Source organism: Quercus suber, unplaced genomic scaffold (assembly GCF_002906115.3).
Source record: "Quercus suber isolate HL8 unplaced genomic scaffold, Cork oak 2.0 scaffold_115, whole genome shotgun sequence".
Lineage (NCBI taxonomy): Eukaryota > Viridiplantae > Streptophyta > Magnoliopsida > Fagales > Fagaceae > Quercus > Quercus suber.
Window position 1 is genome coordinate 848,534 of NW_027069580.1, and position 17,960 is coordinate 866,493.

The 17,960-nt window shown below is 36.1% G+C and overlaps 1 protein-coding gene and 1 long non-coding RNA gene across 2 annotated transcripts; one reads left to right on the forward strand and one right to left on the reverse strand.

The window, feature by feature from the left end:
* Positions 1–3,334: 3,334 nt before the first annotated feature.
* Positions 3,335–4,866, reverse strand: LOC136068435 (uncharacterized). Its single transcript, XR_010629797.1, has 2 exons — positions 4,300–4,866; positions 3,335–3,444 (listed from the first exon to the last, which is right to left on the reverse strand). It is a non-coding gene; the product is annotated as an uncharacterized LOC136068435 (long non-coding RNA).
* A 4,729-nt stretch (positions 4,867–9,595) lies between these two features.
* On the forward strand, positions 9,596–17,894 carry LOC136068454 (uncharacterized). The gene is made up of 2 exons (XM_065775609.1): positions 9,596–10,274; positions 17,764–17,894. The coding sequence occupies exons 1-2, from the start codon at positions 9,596–9,598 to the stop codon at positions 17,892–17,894; spliced, it is 810 nt and encodes a 269-aa protein (XP_065631681.1).
* The last annotated feature ends 66 nt before the right edge of the window (positions 17,895–17,960 follow it).

The window sequence follows — 17,960 nt, forward strand, 5'->3', positions numbered from 1 at the left end:
GTGGTTAATTCAACTTATATCAAAGTTTTTTGACAAAATGGGTAAAAGGGATTTGGCTAATTAGACAGGAATTTTTACACATTAAATTAGCCAAACAACTCAAATCTTTGGTATGTGTTTATCACTTTACATGTTTGAGATAGATTCAATGCAAAATTAATGCAGAATTGCAAGGGTTAAATACAATGGATTGGTTGATTTGATATTTTTTCTCTACATATTTTTCCAATCAATATATTCTCTTCATCAAACTTTTTTGTCATTAAACTTGTAGGAAAATTTTAGAAGGGAAAGAAGAAGAGGTGGTGGAGGAACTTTTTGTGATAGCGTGGATGTTGTGCAATTAAAGAAATTAATGGCTTTTCAAATAACAGTACAAATTGTCCGGTGTGATGGCCAAAGAGGCAATATGTTTTGCTGCAAGAGATGTCCTTCAAGATAAACTTTGATGGAGCAATGTTTAAAGAACGAAGCACATTTGGAGTAGGAGTTTTTATACGAGATGCATTGCCGAAAAAAAAAAAAAAAAAAAAAAAAAAAAAAAAAAAAAAAAAAACACTGATTTCTAATCAAAACATTAACATTCAAACTCTCTCATGTTCCTTTAATCAAACAAAAAAAAAAAGAAAAAAAAAAAAGAATATTGATTTAAAACAGCAACCATATATTTGTTGTGTGTTTAGAAAAGAGCATACCCAAACAACCTTCAAGGATCCTTTGTTGTTTCTTGAAATAATTAGCTACCCAGTTTCCTTTTCCTACAATTAAATGCATAAGATGAATGAATGCATCAGAAATCATCAAATTTTGAGTTTTTACTTTCTAAAAGAGCTTAACATCAACTATATCAAAGAATAAGAAATTGTGAAATGATATTAAAGCTCCAAGCATAAAAGAAGATTCAAAACAGCAACCATATATTTGCTGTAACTATTAAACATACACAGAGGAAATAAAAAGAAATGCTATATTATTAGATAGATAAATATTTATAATTCAATATGACGTGTTCTCTGTCAGTAGGTCTCTATTATCAATAGCAGTTGATCTCATGGCTTTATGATCTTAAAAGTGTTAACTTGGGATGGCTCCATGATCAAACACTCTTAAACCATGACCAGAACAGTGCTTTATGATCAAACACTCTTAAGCCATAATCTGTTGACATACACTCTTGATCAAATTTAAGAGTGTTTTATGAATTTTGTTTTTTTTTTGGTAATATTGCTTAAAGATTTTTAAATTTCAAAAGTGGTGTTTCCCCAACTACCCAACACTATCATTACATCCCATGGGGAATTCCATTAAGTTAAAGACATATTTTTGCAATCCTACCAAGAAAATTAAAATGCTCCCTGTCAGCAGAACAATTAACAACAATAAGAATCCAAGTTTCAACCAACATAAACTTTAGGAAACTTGCATCAAATAGCAATAGGTGTATTATTCTAACAAAAAATCACATATCCAGGTCCAAAATTATATTATAGCCATCAGTAGCAACCTAAAGATAAGAAAAGAGACACACCTATTAAATTGGGCTATAATGAAACAGAATAACATAACAAAGCTATTAACAAAGAGACACACCTAAAGCCGTCAGTATTAACAATGAAACAGAATAAGAACTCTAAAATCCCAGATGGATTTTGTCGCGGCCAATAATTGAAATTAATAAAACCCACTACGGGCTCCAAACCCATCAATCTAAGCTAATCATTCAAAAGAAACACTCCCAAACGAAACCCTAAATCATATTTAACAACCAAAAATGAAATCCTAAATCATATTTAACAACCCAAATTATAGAACAAAATAAAAAAAACTTACCGGTAATGTTTGTGGAGAGAATCTGGTCTGATGGTGAAGTCTCAAAATCAAAAACTTTTTGCCACTAAAGGAGTGGGAGGTTGGCAACCGTGGACTTTAGTTTAGGGGTTTGAAGGTAGAGAAGGGAAAAGGATTGGAGGCTGGGGAACGTGTATGTTGAGAGAGGCATGGAGGAAATTGTGTGTTTGAAGATGAAGATGGGACTGCGTGAAGAAGAAGAGAGAGAGTTTGATGAGTTTGTGTTACCGTGTTTGCGTTTAAGGGGGAGTGTGTTTTTCTAATCAGGCTTTGCTTTTGGGGAGAAGGAAATTTTCGGGGTTTAGGCTTTTAGTTTTTTTTTTTTTTTTCAGCTGAAAAATTTGGGTTTTTTTTTTTTTCCTTTTTAATAATGCCAGTTTTCTTTTTAGTATTTAAAAAAAAAAAAAAAAAAGTATTGACAATGAAACAGAATAACAACTCTAAAAATCCGAGAATAACAATCTAAGCTAATCATTCAAAAAAACACTCTCAAACGAAACCCTAAATCATATTTAACAACCCAAATTATAGAACAAAATAAAAAACTTACTAGTAATGTTTGCGGAGAGAATGTAGTTTGATGGTAAAGTCTCAAAATCAAAAACTTTCTGCCACTAAAGGAGTGGGAGGCTGGCGCCGGTGGACTATAGTTTAGGGGTGAGAAGGGAAAAGGACTGGAGGTAGGGGAACGTGTATGTAGAGAGAGGCATGGAGGAAATTGTGTGTTTGAAGAGGAGATGGGACTGCGTGAAGAAGAAGAGAAATCTTGTAATTTATAATGGAAGTCACGTGGACCCCAAAGGTTCCAAACTACACATAAACATTGCTTGTTTGTGTTGGAGATTCTAAATAACAAATTATAGACAGTTTGCGCAAATTTTATATGGTGAAATAAGAATATGTCAAAACTAAATTAGGATATTAGAATTGCAGCAAACAAAAGCCAAGGTTATAGGGTCACACTGCTTGAATATACCAGAAGTTAGGACATAATTCCACATTAACAAACAAATGCAAATAACACGATAGGGAATATTATAATAGACCTGTGGCTTTGTAGAAACTTCGCCAAGGTTAATTGTTATTGAAAAGCTTAAACGAAAAGTTATATGCTTAAACAGTACATATGCTATATTAAAAACATTAAGTATGCTATATTGTGAAAGTATATATAGGATTTGAAATGTGGCAAAATATATCTTAAAAACATCTTTGATAATGACGATAATAGGCATCAAAGATGATAACTTGTGTACCTCCTCAAGCAGAACAGTACTTACCATGGAGTTAAAGATCATTAGATTTTGAAGCTTGAAGGAAATGAAAAGGCTCTCACAAGTTAAAGATCAATAATCTCACAAGTATTTTTACACAATGTTGTCAAGGAAAAAGAAACCCAACTATTCTTTTGTTTTTCTTTTTCTTAGGAGATGGGAATGGTGAAAGTCTTAGGTTTGGAAGACTGCAAATGAAGGCCATGGAAATACCTCATAAGAGACTAATTTGCCCATAAAGTAATCAACCTCATTTGAAGGCTCATGTTCAGAAGTCGTCGTTGCATTTGTTGGCTGCATTCTTGCTAATAATGGGAATTACCTGTATGAAACTTTAAAAGGGTCAAATGACAATATAGAAAACATTTCATAACTAACTTATTGATGACTGGCATAGAGAGGGGATTTCTGTAAGTCATCAGCATATTAAAACTAAGTAATTTCAATAGTTCTCTCTCTAAATCATTATCAATATTATAAGTAGTTTTACCTTGGTTTCAAATAGAAATTACTTGAAGTAGAAAGTAAATCGAATCTTTATCTAAAAGAGGAGCGACATAAAAACTTAATAAGTCTGAAAGATGAAGTTCCTCAAACATATTTCAATCAACGTCGAAGTTCAGCTCTATGTATACTACCAATTAATCACTCCAATTGAAAGCACAATGTTTGAAAGAAGCGGCCAAGAACCTCCCTAGATCACTAAACTATACATCTACCTACCTTAACTTCAATCTTGAATACAAAAACAGAGCTGAAATGTCTCATAGTATATAGTGTTTTACAAACAGTTTCGTATGGATGCCCATAAAAAATGAAAAATCTTTACCAAACAATAAGCTATATAAAAGCAGCAAATGGGTAATTTAAGCAAGACAATGCTTAATTTTTCCAAAACCAGCACACCATTTCTACGTACCAGCCAGGGGAAACAAGCCTATCCTTCAATGGTTCATATCACTCCTCCATCTCAACTCACCACTCACCCCCAGTGAACAATCGCACACACAAAATCACAATACCAATCTACCAAAATTCACAAAGCAAGAAAAAACCAAACAATGACAAATCATTTTGCACAATACCAATCGCACTAACAAATCCTAAAGTCTCATAGATAACAATAAAAAGCACAACGTCAAAAAATGAAGACAGAATCATTTTGCACATAACCAACCTGAGCTTCCTCATTTTGCACATGCAAAAAATGAAGACAGAATCATTTCTGTGCATTCTCCATGTCAGAATCTGCATACAAACTCAGCAATACAAGACCCACAGAATCTCTAACCCAAAACCAAAACCTAATAACTCATGGAGCTTCGGTTTTGAGATGAGAATATGGGTTTGAAGACTAGGTTTTCGGGTTCGGTCAGGCAGAGGAGAGTGGGTTCGGTCAGAGAGAGAATGCTTGGGTTTGTGATTGTGGGTTCAGTCAGAGGGAGTAGTGAAGGGTTTGGCGGCGTGGGTTGAGGGAAGGGAAGCAGCGGCTTGGGTCGGGTCGAGGAGAACGAAGAAAAAAAAAAAAAGAGAGGAGGCAGAGGCGTAGGCGTGGGAGAAGAGAAAACCAGGAAAAAAAGAAGAGGGACAACAAGAAGCAATGGGAAACAATCTGGGAAAAGAGCTCTCAGTCGGCGACCAAGGATGAAAGGAATGGGCTCTGTCCGTCGGCGGCAATTGCTGGATTACATCACAGTCTGGGTGGGAAAGAGAGAGAGAGAGAGAAGAGAAGGTTAACACATTTACGCATAATATTTTATGTTAAGTGAAAGGAATAAGAATGAGCATGATAACAAAAATACCAACAAAAGCCCTCGGAAGTCTATAGTTTACGTACATATGTAAGGGTAAAAGAGTAAATTAAAATCCCGCCGGGTTTTTGAAAAAGAGCCAAAACTGAGAAGACGGTAAATACCCTCACCTTATTTGTTGTGCGTGACATTGTAAAAGGATGGCCAAGGTAATTTCAACCCATGCTATAATAGATTGAAGTCTCATTGCAATATTGAGTTGCATAACATTACATAAGAAGATTACGAACTTTCGGAAGCCATAAGTTTTTGATAATTTGGTCATTCAAGCATTGTGACCACTCGTTTTTATACGTTTTTGCGAGATCTACGGGTGGATAAAGAGAAAATGGGGATCCAAGGTGATTAGACAAACATAAAATGTAAGTAGAAAATCGAAAACTTTGAAATGCCATAACTTTTGGCTCGGTCGTCCGTTTGGGACGCATTTTTTTTTCATTTCATATAACTTTTCGAGATCTACGCAGCCCAAACTGCCGGAGGCGGTTTGCCCCAACTTTTTTGCCAAATTCCACTTATTTTTAGAGATATGGAATTTTTAAGTTTTTTTCCCATAATTTTGTTATTGTCCAAGCTCTTTTTTCCTATAATGGTCTACCAAGGCCAAGTTTTGCATACAGGATCCTAAATAAGTGATGGTAAATATTACCACTGTGTAATTATAAACGTTGAAAATGCAAGCATCGGACAAGAAGAGTACAAATAAATTTATTGTGAGATTAATAACCACCGATATTCCGTGTTCTATTGGTCTGGTGCCTCTGTGCTAACTACCATTCCAATGTTCGGTCCCCCACATTGGCAATTGCAAATACCTTTTTTTCTTCATGGAACGTATTGTCTATTATATCGTGTATGTTTTTTTTTCTTCACGGAACGTACAATATATTATTTAGTATGATAATATATTGGTCTGGTACCTCTGTGTGCCAATTACCATTCTCATGTTCGGTCCCTCACTTTGGCAATTGCAATTTTTTTTCCTTTCATGGAACATGTAATATATTATGTAAGGGTGAAACTTAGATACTGTTCCTTAAATTCCCCTCTTAAAAACCTACCACTTGTCTAATTAAATAACTAAACTAATACCGTTAAAAGTACCGTAACTTTCTATTGTATTTTTTTTCCCTTGTCTGTGAGAATAGAAAACCCATTAGGAAGGGTAGTTTTGCGCCCCCCCCCCCCTTTTTTTTCTCTAATTTGTATTTATTGGGAATGAATGAATGTGATGGATATGCTATTACTGTTCTAATGGGTATTTGTTCCAAACTTATGAGAAATGAGATTTATCCAAGCAGTGCGTTGCTATGGTGGTCTTCTTGCTCTTCTAAAGCCAAATTTTATTTTTTGATAATGTGCCACACCCTGAACCCAACTATAAAATGTACACGTGACAATTGTCGCACGCTTATAAAGTCAGCACCATACAAGTGTGCAAGACATTCTTAACAACTGTTGGTGCAAATACAACGGTAATAGAAATAACACAAAGAGAAACTGAATGGGCTGTCAAGTAGGAGGATCCAAGAGGCTGATTCATTTCCAATTTTGATACCTCCACTCTCACACTCCCCCTTGCGCACGTATCTAGCCCAATATCTGAGTCAATACATTTTAGCCCATTAATCACCACAATTAAAAAGAATAAAAAAATCTCTCTCCTTTTCAATGTGGGATTAAACATTTTCACTAACTCCTCATCTCCCATATTTACTCCCATATCTTTTCATTTATGTTATTACATTTATTCATTTTATTTATTTAATATTAAAATGCTCCAACAACAACTAATATTTATCCTCAAAAATTAAATAAAAAAATTCTATAATCCAAACCTCATGTACATAATACGCCAATTGGCCAATAAATATAAAAACTATCAGAAGACTATCCAAATCCCAATATCTCAAAGCTTCTTTTCCTGCTCACAACACAACATCAAACCTCTCAAAACTTGTTATTCTTCACAATCTGAAACTGGAGGGGAAAAAGAGGTAAGTTAATAACTCAATAAGTAACCAAAGTCTTAATAAGTTCTATAAAGCAATAGATCTGTAAAATAATAAGATGAAATATGAGTCTTCAAAAGTTATAGCATACTATGGGTTTTTAAAAATAATTATAGAAGTTTCTTAGTCTTAAAATAATAAGTTGCAAATAGATCACGTACTTTAATTCGATAAATATATCACAGATGGTTTAGAAAGTAATCAGTTTTCCATATATCAAAGCTATAACTTACAATATGTTCCAAAAAGATACATAATAAGCAGTTTTAAGGACTCAAAATAGTTCAAATATTCGAACATAATACATATTTTTTACAATCTTATGACCAAACCTTATGACTAACAATCTTATGACTATTCAAACATAATTCAATGTACCAATGAATAACAATTTTCAATAGTTAAAATACGCAAAATAAAACCAATTAGGATAAAGACTCAATGGAACCTTTTCTTAATACTTCTTCTAAAATTATTAGATATTACCTAAAACAATTTTTAAATATTTTTACTTAATAATCAAATAATTTAAAAAAGACTTACAATAATACCCAGCCCGGCCGAAAGAGAAAAGACTCCTAAAAATATCTAATATCTATCCACCTATCCCACACCAAAATTTCACCAACTCATAATGGGGGTGTTTGGTAGAGTAGTTTGAAAATTGTTGTTTATTATTTTTTGAAATACGTGTGGGTGAAAAAGTGTGTTAAAATGCGTGAAACGCTGTTTAAAAACTAAAAAATGTTGTTTAAAATGCACAACCAAACAGGGCCAATCTCTCTCTCTCTCTCTCTCTCTCTCTCTCTCTCTCTCTCTCTATATATATATATATATATATATATATATATATGTATTTGGTCACCATTAGAGCATTCACAGCAGTGTAGCTATAATGCTATAATGCTATATTGCTAAAATTTTGCTCCACAAACACAAAAAACACTCCTGCAGCAGTGGAGCTAAATCTAAAAATTTTAGCTCCATTGCTACAGTGCACATCTATTTATAGATGTGCACTGTTCATGAGAGCTAAAAAAAAATACATTATTTTATTCCAGCTTTTTATTAAAAAAAATCCCACCTCTCTCATTCACTCTCACCGTGCCCCTCTCTCTCTCTCTCATTCACTCTCACCGTGCCCCTCTCTCTCTCTCTCATTCACTCCCATCTCATCTCTGAACTTCATCTCTCTCAACCTCACTCTCTCAGCTCCGGCATCTCTCTCAACTCACTCCGGCATCTCTCTCAATCTCACTCTCTCTCTCCTCACTACCTCTCCATCCCTTCTTTCTTCCTCCACAGACCCACAGACCCTTCTTTCTTCCTCAAAGACCCATTGCCGATCTGCATGAGCCCAGCCGCCGCAAACCCGTCGCCGTCGACCCATGTTCGGCCGCCGACCTGACCTATTTCGGCCTCTCTTCTCCATTTTTGGCGTTTCGGCTCTGTGTTTTGGGTTGGGTTTTTGTTCCGGGCATGGGTTTCGGTCCCTTCTTTCTTCCTTAGAGACCCATCGCCGATCTGCACGAGCCCAGCCGCCGCAAACCCATCGCCGTCGACCCACGTTCGGCCGCCGACCTGACCCATTTCGGCCTCTCTTCTCTATTTTCGGCGTTTCGGCTCTGTGTTTCGGGTGGGGTTTTTGTTTCGGATTTGTGTTTCGGGTTGGGTTTTTGTTTCGGGCATGGGTTTCTGTTTTTGTTTCGGGCTGGGTTTGTGTTTCCGGCTATGATTTTTCTGCTTTCTTTTTTTTTCTTCTTCAATGGTTTTGATGGGCACGGCGGAGTTGTAGTTGTGCAGTGATTTTTATGGGTTTGATGGTGGTTGTTGTGGTGTGTTAGGGGTTGAATGAAATATTATTTTATTGTAGTGTTTATATTATTTTATTGTGTTAAAAGCTAAAATAGATCCACTGCTGTAGCATGTATGTAGGTAAAATAGATAAAGTGGCTTTTTGTGTAGCTAAATAGCTAAAATTTTACATCCACTGCTGTGGATGCTCTTACTACCTTGTGCGCTATCACACTGGGAAGGACAAGGACGTGGGCCATCCAAGTACAGCACTTACATTACAGCTCTTTCTCTCTCTTTTTTTTTTAGCCGACTCATCTTCAACAAAAGTTACTGTTACGAATAACATTTTTTTTTTTTTTTAACTTGTCAGACCTCAAACCAGGACCTGTACTCACCAAATCCATCAATTCGGCACAATTTCCTGACCCCCTCACCCCCTTAAATATGTAGCTTCAATATGCGCTTTATCACTGTAACTTAGAAAAATCTACACGCGGTCTGTCCCGTTTACAAAAAAATCAATCTAAACTTCTCCTCATTTGTATTCTTAAAACTTTTGAATATTTAGATAGTTTTAATATTGGTAAAAATACCCACATAAAAAAAAAAAAAATTCTAATACTATATATAAAGTCTAAATTTACATAACAAGATTTTTTTGGCTCTTACCTCAAAGAGTGTAGTTAATTGTTCTCTACTTTAGTCATTTGGCTCTCTCAAAATATTCGTCATCACGCAGAAGGCTAGGGCAAAAAACCCTCATTTTTAGGAAATAACTTTATTGGGGGAAATAACCTCATTTTTAGGAAGTCACTCCAAATATATGGAGCAGCGGCGGCCAAGGCAGCCCCCTATGGGCATGCAGCAACCAAGGCTGTCAGGGCATGCAGCAGCCAAGGCCAAGGCATGCAGCAGCCAAGGTAAGGGCAGGCAGCAGCCAAGGCAAGGGCGTGCAGCAGCCAGGGCTAAGGCAGGCAGCAGCCAAGGCAAGGGCATGCAGCAGCAGCCAAGGCAAGGGCATGCAGCAGCAGCCAAGGCAGGGGCATGCAGCAGCAGCCAAGGCCAAGGGCATGCAGCAGCAGCCAAGGCCAAGGCATGCAGCAGCCAAGGCAGGGGCATGCAGCAGCAGCCAAGGCCAAGGCATGCAGCAGCCAAGGCAGGGGCATGCAGCAACAGCCAAGGCCAAGGGCATGCAGCAGCAGGCAAGGCCAAGGCATGGGCAGGCAGCAGCCAAAATGCAGCAGCAGGCAAGGCCAAGGCAAAGGCACGCAGCAGCCAAGGCCAAGGCAAAGGCACGCAGCAGCCAAGGCCAAGGCATGGGCATGCAGCAGCCAAGGCCAAGGCCAAGGGAGGCAGCAGGCAAGGCACGGGCATGCAGCAGCCAAGGCCAAGGCAAAGGCACGCAGCAGCCAAGGCCAAGGCAAAGGCACGCAGCAGCCAAGGCCAAGGCAAAGGCACGCAGCAGCCAAGGCCAAGGCATGGGCATGCAGCAGCCAAGGCCAAGGCAAAGGCACGCAGCAGCCAAGGCCAAGGCAAAGGCACGCAGCAGCCAATCTCTCTCTATATATATATATATATATATATATTATTATTATTCTATCTTGCAACTCTACTTTAGATTGATATTTTTTGTGTTTATTTTATATCTACATTAGGTTAATACATTTTGGTGTTGTGTTTTTTGAGTTTCTCATCACATGTACTTTCTCTACCTCTTATAATTTTGGTTTGAGTTAATTCTTAGATATTGTGTAAGTAAGAATTTAAGTTTATATCAAAATACAATTTACATGGTTATGTATTTAAATGTGCCTATCAATTATTTGAGTAATATCAATTAAAAATTTGTGATAAGATTTGATTATCAAAATAATATTCTTACGAGAATGAGAAATTTGATCAATTAATTTGAAACTTTAAATAGTTTTCTTTTTAGAACTGAAACTTTGAAAAGGTTAGTTGTAGTAAAATATATAGAGAGAAAAATGTAACACATCTATATCTATATATAATATGAAAGCTAAATGTTTGACTTTTTGTTAACCACTCCTCATTGTGCCACATGGCTACATAAATTAATGTCACGTATATATTTGAAGAAACCAAACAATTATGCTTTTTCATTTTTCAATCGGCACATTTTTGCTCAATAGACATTTTTTTTTCATTAAATATGCACATTTTTTAATCAATAGACACCTTTTTATTCAATAGTTAGGTACCTTTTCATTCAATAGGCACATTTTAATTCGATAGACACTTTTTGGTCAGTAGGCACCTTTTGATATATTCAATATGAAGGGTTATAAACTTTCAATAGACACCTTTTGGAATAACAAATTTGAAGGGTTATGACCTTTCAATAGGCACTTTTTGGCATATATATTATAAACTATCTTATATATACCTATATATACAACACAAACTAAATTAGAAACGCAACATTTTGTCTCTTATTTCTTCTCACAAAAAAACTAATAAATAAAACAGTATTGCTTTCTTCTGCCTAAAACTTTTTCTTATTTGTTTCAATATCTTTTTTTTTTTTTTTTTTTATGCATTTTTGCTTACTACTCCAACTCAAAAATAATGACTTCTTTTTCTTGAAACTCATTGAATACCTATTCCCGTACATCGCACGGGTTAGTAACTAGTGTAATATAAAAGCGAAACGTTTAACTTTTTGTTGACTACCCCTTAATGCGCTATGTGACTATATGAATTCATGACATATATACATTTAAAAATATCAAATAGTTGTGCCCATTCATTTTGCCCATTAAGTTTCAATATCTAGTCAGCATTTCACATGATATATATATATATATATATTAAAACAAAAAACTATCATTGAGAACAAGAATGTTCAAAAACCATGAAAACAAAAACCAAAAATTATTCACCAGCAAATAGATTAGGACAACAACAACAAAAAAGAAAGAAGGTATTAAAGATTGAGAATTCAAGGTGATCTTACCTAGGAAATTTGATACGCATCCCAATCTTACCAAGGATTCAAGGTGTGTAAACTTACTAATAAAACAAAATTAGACCTATTGTAAAGTATTTAATTTGAACTATACATATAGGTTTTAGTTGGCTCAACTAGTAAAGTCTCTTATGGTTTAATAAGAGATCTGAAGTTTAATCCCTGCCTATAGCAAAAATCGATTGGTGTCTTAGTTTAATGGTAAAGAGCTATCATTAGAAGCGGATGTCATAAGTTGAAACTCTCTAAAAAAAAAAAAAAATTGAACTATACCTAAATGAAAATTTCAGTTAGTGTGTAATATGTCCCATGTTGTATACCTTGATGCGAGGTTAGCAAGATTGGGGGAAAGATCAAGACATGTCCAAATCAATGATGAAACTCTTTGTGATTCCTGTCATGCCCACCTTGGAACTAAACTATTTGTGATGTACCCAGATGATACCATCGTTTGTTACAAGGTTGGTGATATTGACCTTTTATATTTCAATGAGAATGAATTTCTAGAATGGTATAGGGCATCGAATTTCAAGATTTCATTGCAAAAATTCTTTATTTTCCAAAACATTTGGTTGCTAATGGGACTAAAGCTTAGGGAAGAGAACAAGAAATCTGAGAAGAAAATCATCTGTAAGGAGTCTAAAGAAATCATTCAGTATTATTGCTGGTATCGTTGGAGTGGCTTGATTCCTAAACCTTTTTACTATTTAACCAAAAAAAAAATGACTTACAAAAAAATTAAATGCTCAAAATGTTGGGAATTTAAAGGAGTAATATAATGAAATAACAAAATGATCCAGTAGACAAACATAAAATTTGATTGACTTAGAGGCACAATTGAATGCTGTCCTTAGATAATATTTACCCCCACACAAGAGTTGCTAAAGGGTTACTACAAATTTGTCCTCAAGATACAACTAAATTTATTGGATTCTACAAATAGGAATTTTGGAGAAGACTCACAGTGACAGGGCAAAAATGTATTGACCCCTTGCACATTAATTAATAACCCTAGTTAATTAATTAGTTTCAATTACATGCAATGGCGTGGTAGCACAAACAAATCACCAACTAAACTAAATGCAGTGGAAATTAAATTTGACACAATGATTTGTTTACGAATGGTGAAAACCACTAAGGCAAAAACCCCATCGGGTGATTTTAAGGTCACCACTCCCAAGAATCCACTAATCAATAATCAAGCTATTACAAGTAAAAAGGAATTTTACCAACTACCCTTAGCCTATCCCAAATTTACCAACCTACAGTTGAATCTTCACTCTAATACCCAATTGGACTTGATCTTATAGTGGCACTCTTTCTGTTTAATGCACGAATCTCAATACGTGACTAACCAATGATGCACGGATCCTAGTACATGACTAACTCTAGCAACTTGAAGAAGTTTGTTGGCTACAAAGTTCTTTACTTCATGCACAATAAAGATCAGGAAGCTCCTTGGTTACAAAACCCTTTGGTGTAAAAACGTAGTAACTTCTTTCAGAGAGAATAAAGCACTAGGTCACTCAATACATGTACGACGGCCTTTAAATTAATCTTTATATATGTCTAAGGTTGTGAGAAAAGAAACCCTACACAAATATATAAGAATCTGCATGCAATCAGATCTAAAAAGTATGATTTTATAATTCTCAACAGAAACAACTTCTGTCGAGCTTCAACATTATTTCTCGATAAAAAGGATTCTGTCAAGACTTCTGTCAAGATTTAGTGAACAACTTTTTCTTCACTTGTTTCTTGGTTAAATCTTCATGGCTTTAACACTTGACTTGAACTCTTGTTTCTTATAGTACTAAACCCATCCTAGATCTACCCAATTACAAGTAAAGGGCATTTTCTCAAAGGATTAGCCAATTATATAAAATATGTCCTTAATAATCTCCCCCTTTGGCAATCAGTGACAAAACCACAACAAAACAAATAATTATGAGAGAAGTCTTAAATCACTGAACTCATAACCACTTGTTGTATTACAAAATAAATCTATCCCTACTACAAACTCTTGAAAAATTTTGCAAGAAAAGAGTTCATGGCAAGATAGACTTTCACAACCTGTCTTTCTAAAACACTTAAACAAAACTTATCAAGGCATCATATGTGAAACAAAAACAAAGATTGCGTGCATAATGAAACATGTGTATAAAGATAGAAAATAAACAACACATGTAAAGGTAGGTGAAGAGAAACATACATCATCATCATATATGAAAGAAAGTACAATGTATGTATATATAATGGTCACAAAACCCAGGTACAGGAAGCTAAAGTAATAAAAGAATAAAATACATAAAGTCCTCACTACATCCCTCAAAAAGATATACACACTCCCCCTAACAAAAATATCATATACTAACTCTCCCCCTAAATACAAGATTACTCTCAAAACCAAAACTACTCTCCCTTTTTGTCATGAATGACAAAGGGCAAGTCACTGAGAGTTCGTCATCTTGTCATCACCTAAAGAGCTAGCACTATCCCCATCATCATCATCGTCCTCAAAAGGAGAAGTTGCGGGACGCTTTAGAGAAGGAGAGGGAGCAAAACTAGCCATGCAAGCCTGCCGGCAAGCAATGTGGCCCACTCAGGTGTTCATTTGACACATCACATTAGTGAGATAGTCTAGACAACCACCAAAGTCAGCCTACATCCTCTGAAGCTACTCCATGACGGCCTCGAGGGTCACACCACCAGTCGTGGAGGTAGAAGGGGCTAAAGAAGATGGAGCCAAAGATGGTGGAACTGCAAGAGCCACAGGATCAGTCGTCTCATCACAAAACCGCTTCGACTAAAGCTGAGCCTTACTCAGCTAGACAAAACCAGCACTGATGGCACCCATGATAGTGAAGAGAGAAGAGAAAGGAATGGGAATGGGAATGGAAAGTGCTGAAGGATCCGCATGATAGCTGAAGGGAAGATGAGCTTATCATGAGTAGTGGTATCCTGATAGACATCAATAATAGATATGATGAAATGAAAGGGAAAATCAATGGTAAGACCCTCCATCAAGGACAAAAGAAAATGAGCACAAGGCTAGGTGATGGAGTTGTAGTGTGACAATGGAGTGAAAGTGAAAGTCATTACCATGTTGAGGAATCTCGGGCCTTTAGCAAAACCCAAGCATGGAGTGTTTAGCTTACCACCCCATATGGAATGAGTCTCACAAAAGTGAGAGATAAGTTCGTCTCTAGACACAGTCCGTAGACAATCGCAGCCAAGGTAGTCAGGATGCGCTACCCTAGGAACACGTAGTACCTTGGCAACAAGATCCGAGGTAACTACTATACGTGTACCTCTAAATCGCGTAGCAAACTGAGGCACAGAAGTATCAATGTCATGTATGTTGGAGTAGAACTCCTGTATAAACACGATGGGACAATGCATAGGTCTCTCACATGAAGATTCTCATCCCTGAGTCTGAATGACATCGGGTAGCGTAATGTCGAAGAAATCCGACAAGATGACCTGGCATTCCGAATGAACGCCACGGGCCTAGAAGTTCTCATCACAGAACTGGATGTGAGATGGAATAGAAGGATCAGAAAAGGATGACTTGGAACAATGAAAAGGGTTCCGAGCCAAAGTAGATTTGCGATGTTTGGGTGCCATGACACAATCTATCTCAGAGAGAGAGAGAAAGAACAGCAAGTAGACACAAGTTCAGAAAAAGGAAAAGAATGTATGCATGAAAATGCATGAACATGACATGAAAATTTAAAAGCATCATGGGTAAAACCCAATCCAAACCTAACAGCACTCACATCAATAATCAAGCACACATCTAACAAATGCATGAAACATTGTTATAATGCTAATGGAATGCGATGCATAATCATGTGATAGCAACATATCAACCCAAACCCACAAAATCATAAGATAAACTCAAAAACCCTCCAAAAACAAAAGAAAACCCCAAAACCTAGGTCTAATGCGTGAAATGCATGAGAAAGAAAGGATTTGAAGATCTTACCACAAGATTGAAGCTTGTCTAGGCCAAAATCTTGAATGAAGTGGAGATTTGAGTGAGAGTGAGAAGTTTGGGTCGAGAGAGAAGGAGATCTATTGAGAAAGAGAAGAGAAAATGAAATATGTAATCACACCTCATCTTTAAATAGAAATCACAGCTTGATGGATCAAGGTTTCTATTGAGGATCTGTAGAGCTTTAAATCCTGACAACAGTGAATCTGTCAAGGTGCTATTGAGGATCTATCGATGACAAAAGAAAGGTCTCGATGGATCGAGAATCTGTCGAGGATTTATAGAGCAGACAAAGAGAAAAGAAATTTGGCTTAATGGATTAAGGAAGCTATCGAGCTTTTGTTGAGATGAAACCCAGAATTCTCGTTAGATCGAGAAACTTTTGAACTTCTATCGAGAAGCAACCTAGAAATCTCGATGGATCGAAGATCTGTCGAGATTCTATTGAGAAGGTATAGAGCATAGGAAAATTCCTCGATGGATCGAAGATCTGTCAAGGTTTCTATCGAGGCTAAAGAAAGAAGCTTGATAGAAATGGAATATTTCGAGGATCTGTCAAGAAGCTGTCAAGCTTGAAGAAAAGGAGTTTTTCAAGGAGGAAAAACACAAGGAGACAAAAGCAACAAGCAAGCAACCCAACCAAAGATCCAATCAACATGTTAAGTTCTCAAAAAATCTCTCAACATATATGCAAGGCATTCATACATCCAACACACACACATACACTAAATAAGTCTAGCCAATTTTATATTTCAAAAACAAGTTAAGACAGTTTAGTGAGTATTTATTAATACATGTATTTTTTGTGATGGCCAAATCACATTGTAAATGAACCTGTATCAAGAGTAGTAAAGAATTTATGTGTTGTGTATGAAATATAGCAAGAGTGCACAAGTGTCTCATATTATGAAAATTTGAGATATGAGAAAAACAAATACACTCACACACAATCATAACTGCTTGATGGGGTCTATTACATTCGAGGTACATCTTATAGCTCCCACATCTCCTAGAAACATGCTTGCAACCATATTAAAACATTCTGATTCTTTTGCTTTTTTTTTTTTCTTTGAAATTTTTTCTTTTAAGTATAGCATGCATAGGCATATAAGCTAGAGAAGAAATGCCCATCTATGTAAGCTAAAACATCCCAATTTTGTTGTGCCTAAGCACACAGATGTTATTCATGATTGGCGGGTTTTAGTGGTGAGATGGTTATTTATGCCTTTCTCTTAAGACTTTTTAGTCCTTCCCGTCAAAAAGAGTGATATAAGCATGAGATATAAGAGATCATCTTAATCATACTCATCACAAACACATGCCACAAAGCTCACTTTCTTAGTTGTGCATTGAGATACTCGTCTAAGTTACAAGAGATACAAAGTTAAGAAACTTTGTTACAAAGGCCATCCAAGGTACACAAGTGCCAATATACACAACACACACTATTCTTGTATTTTTATGATTTTTTTATTTTTTTATTTTTATGAAAAACAAATAAAGCAAAACTTAAAAACCACCAAAACAAAAACATGAAAGAAAGCACACAAAGCATAAAACTAGACTAACTCAAAAGCTTAAAAACAAACAAACAAGACACGCAAGAACAAAAGAGAGAGGAAGTGACTTAATCACTTAGAGCCTTTTTCCTTCCACACTTTGGAATTGGAGGACGGACCTTTCCTTTTTTCAAACCTTTGATCCTAAGATGAGGGGGAAGAATTGAATCCATTAAGGTTCGAAAGGAACATAATGGCCTTAAGAAGATCTCCCAGAGGAGTAAGAGAGGATGGAAACTAATTTTGGTTTCCAGATGAGAGCATACTATTGCTTTCTTGAGTGGCTAACCACTTATAGTAATTTGGACGAGTGTGCCCTGAAGTTCCGCAGTGATGACAGAAATGCGGCTTCTTTTGTTGAGACTTTTTATTATTGTCTTTCTTAGTCCTAGGGTTCCTAGTCCCTTTCTTTTCAACCTTAGGGGGTGCTCCTACAAAAGATTTGTGCTTGTCTATGTTCTCACTAATTATTTCAGTTTTAGTGTCAACATTCTTAGAAATATCATCATTAGCAGGTGAGACAAACACAGTTTTACTAGAAGAGTGTATATTAGGAGATATAGAGAAATCATACCCTAATCCAGTCTTGTCAAAAGCAGATTTTTGAAAGCTCAGCATCTTGTATAGCTTTACACTGGAAGTCCTCTCCAGTTAAGCCCTGACTTAAAACATC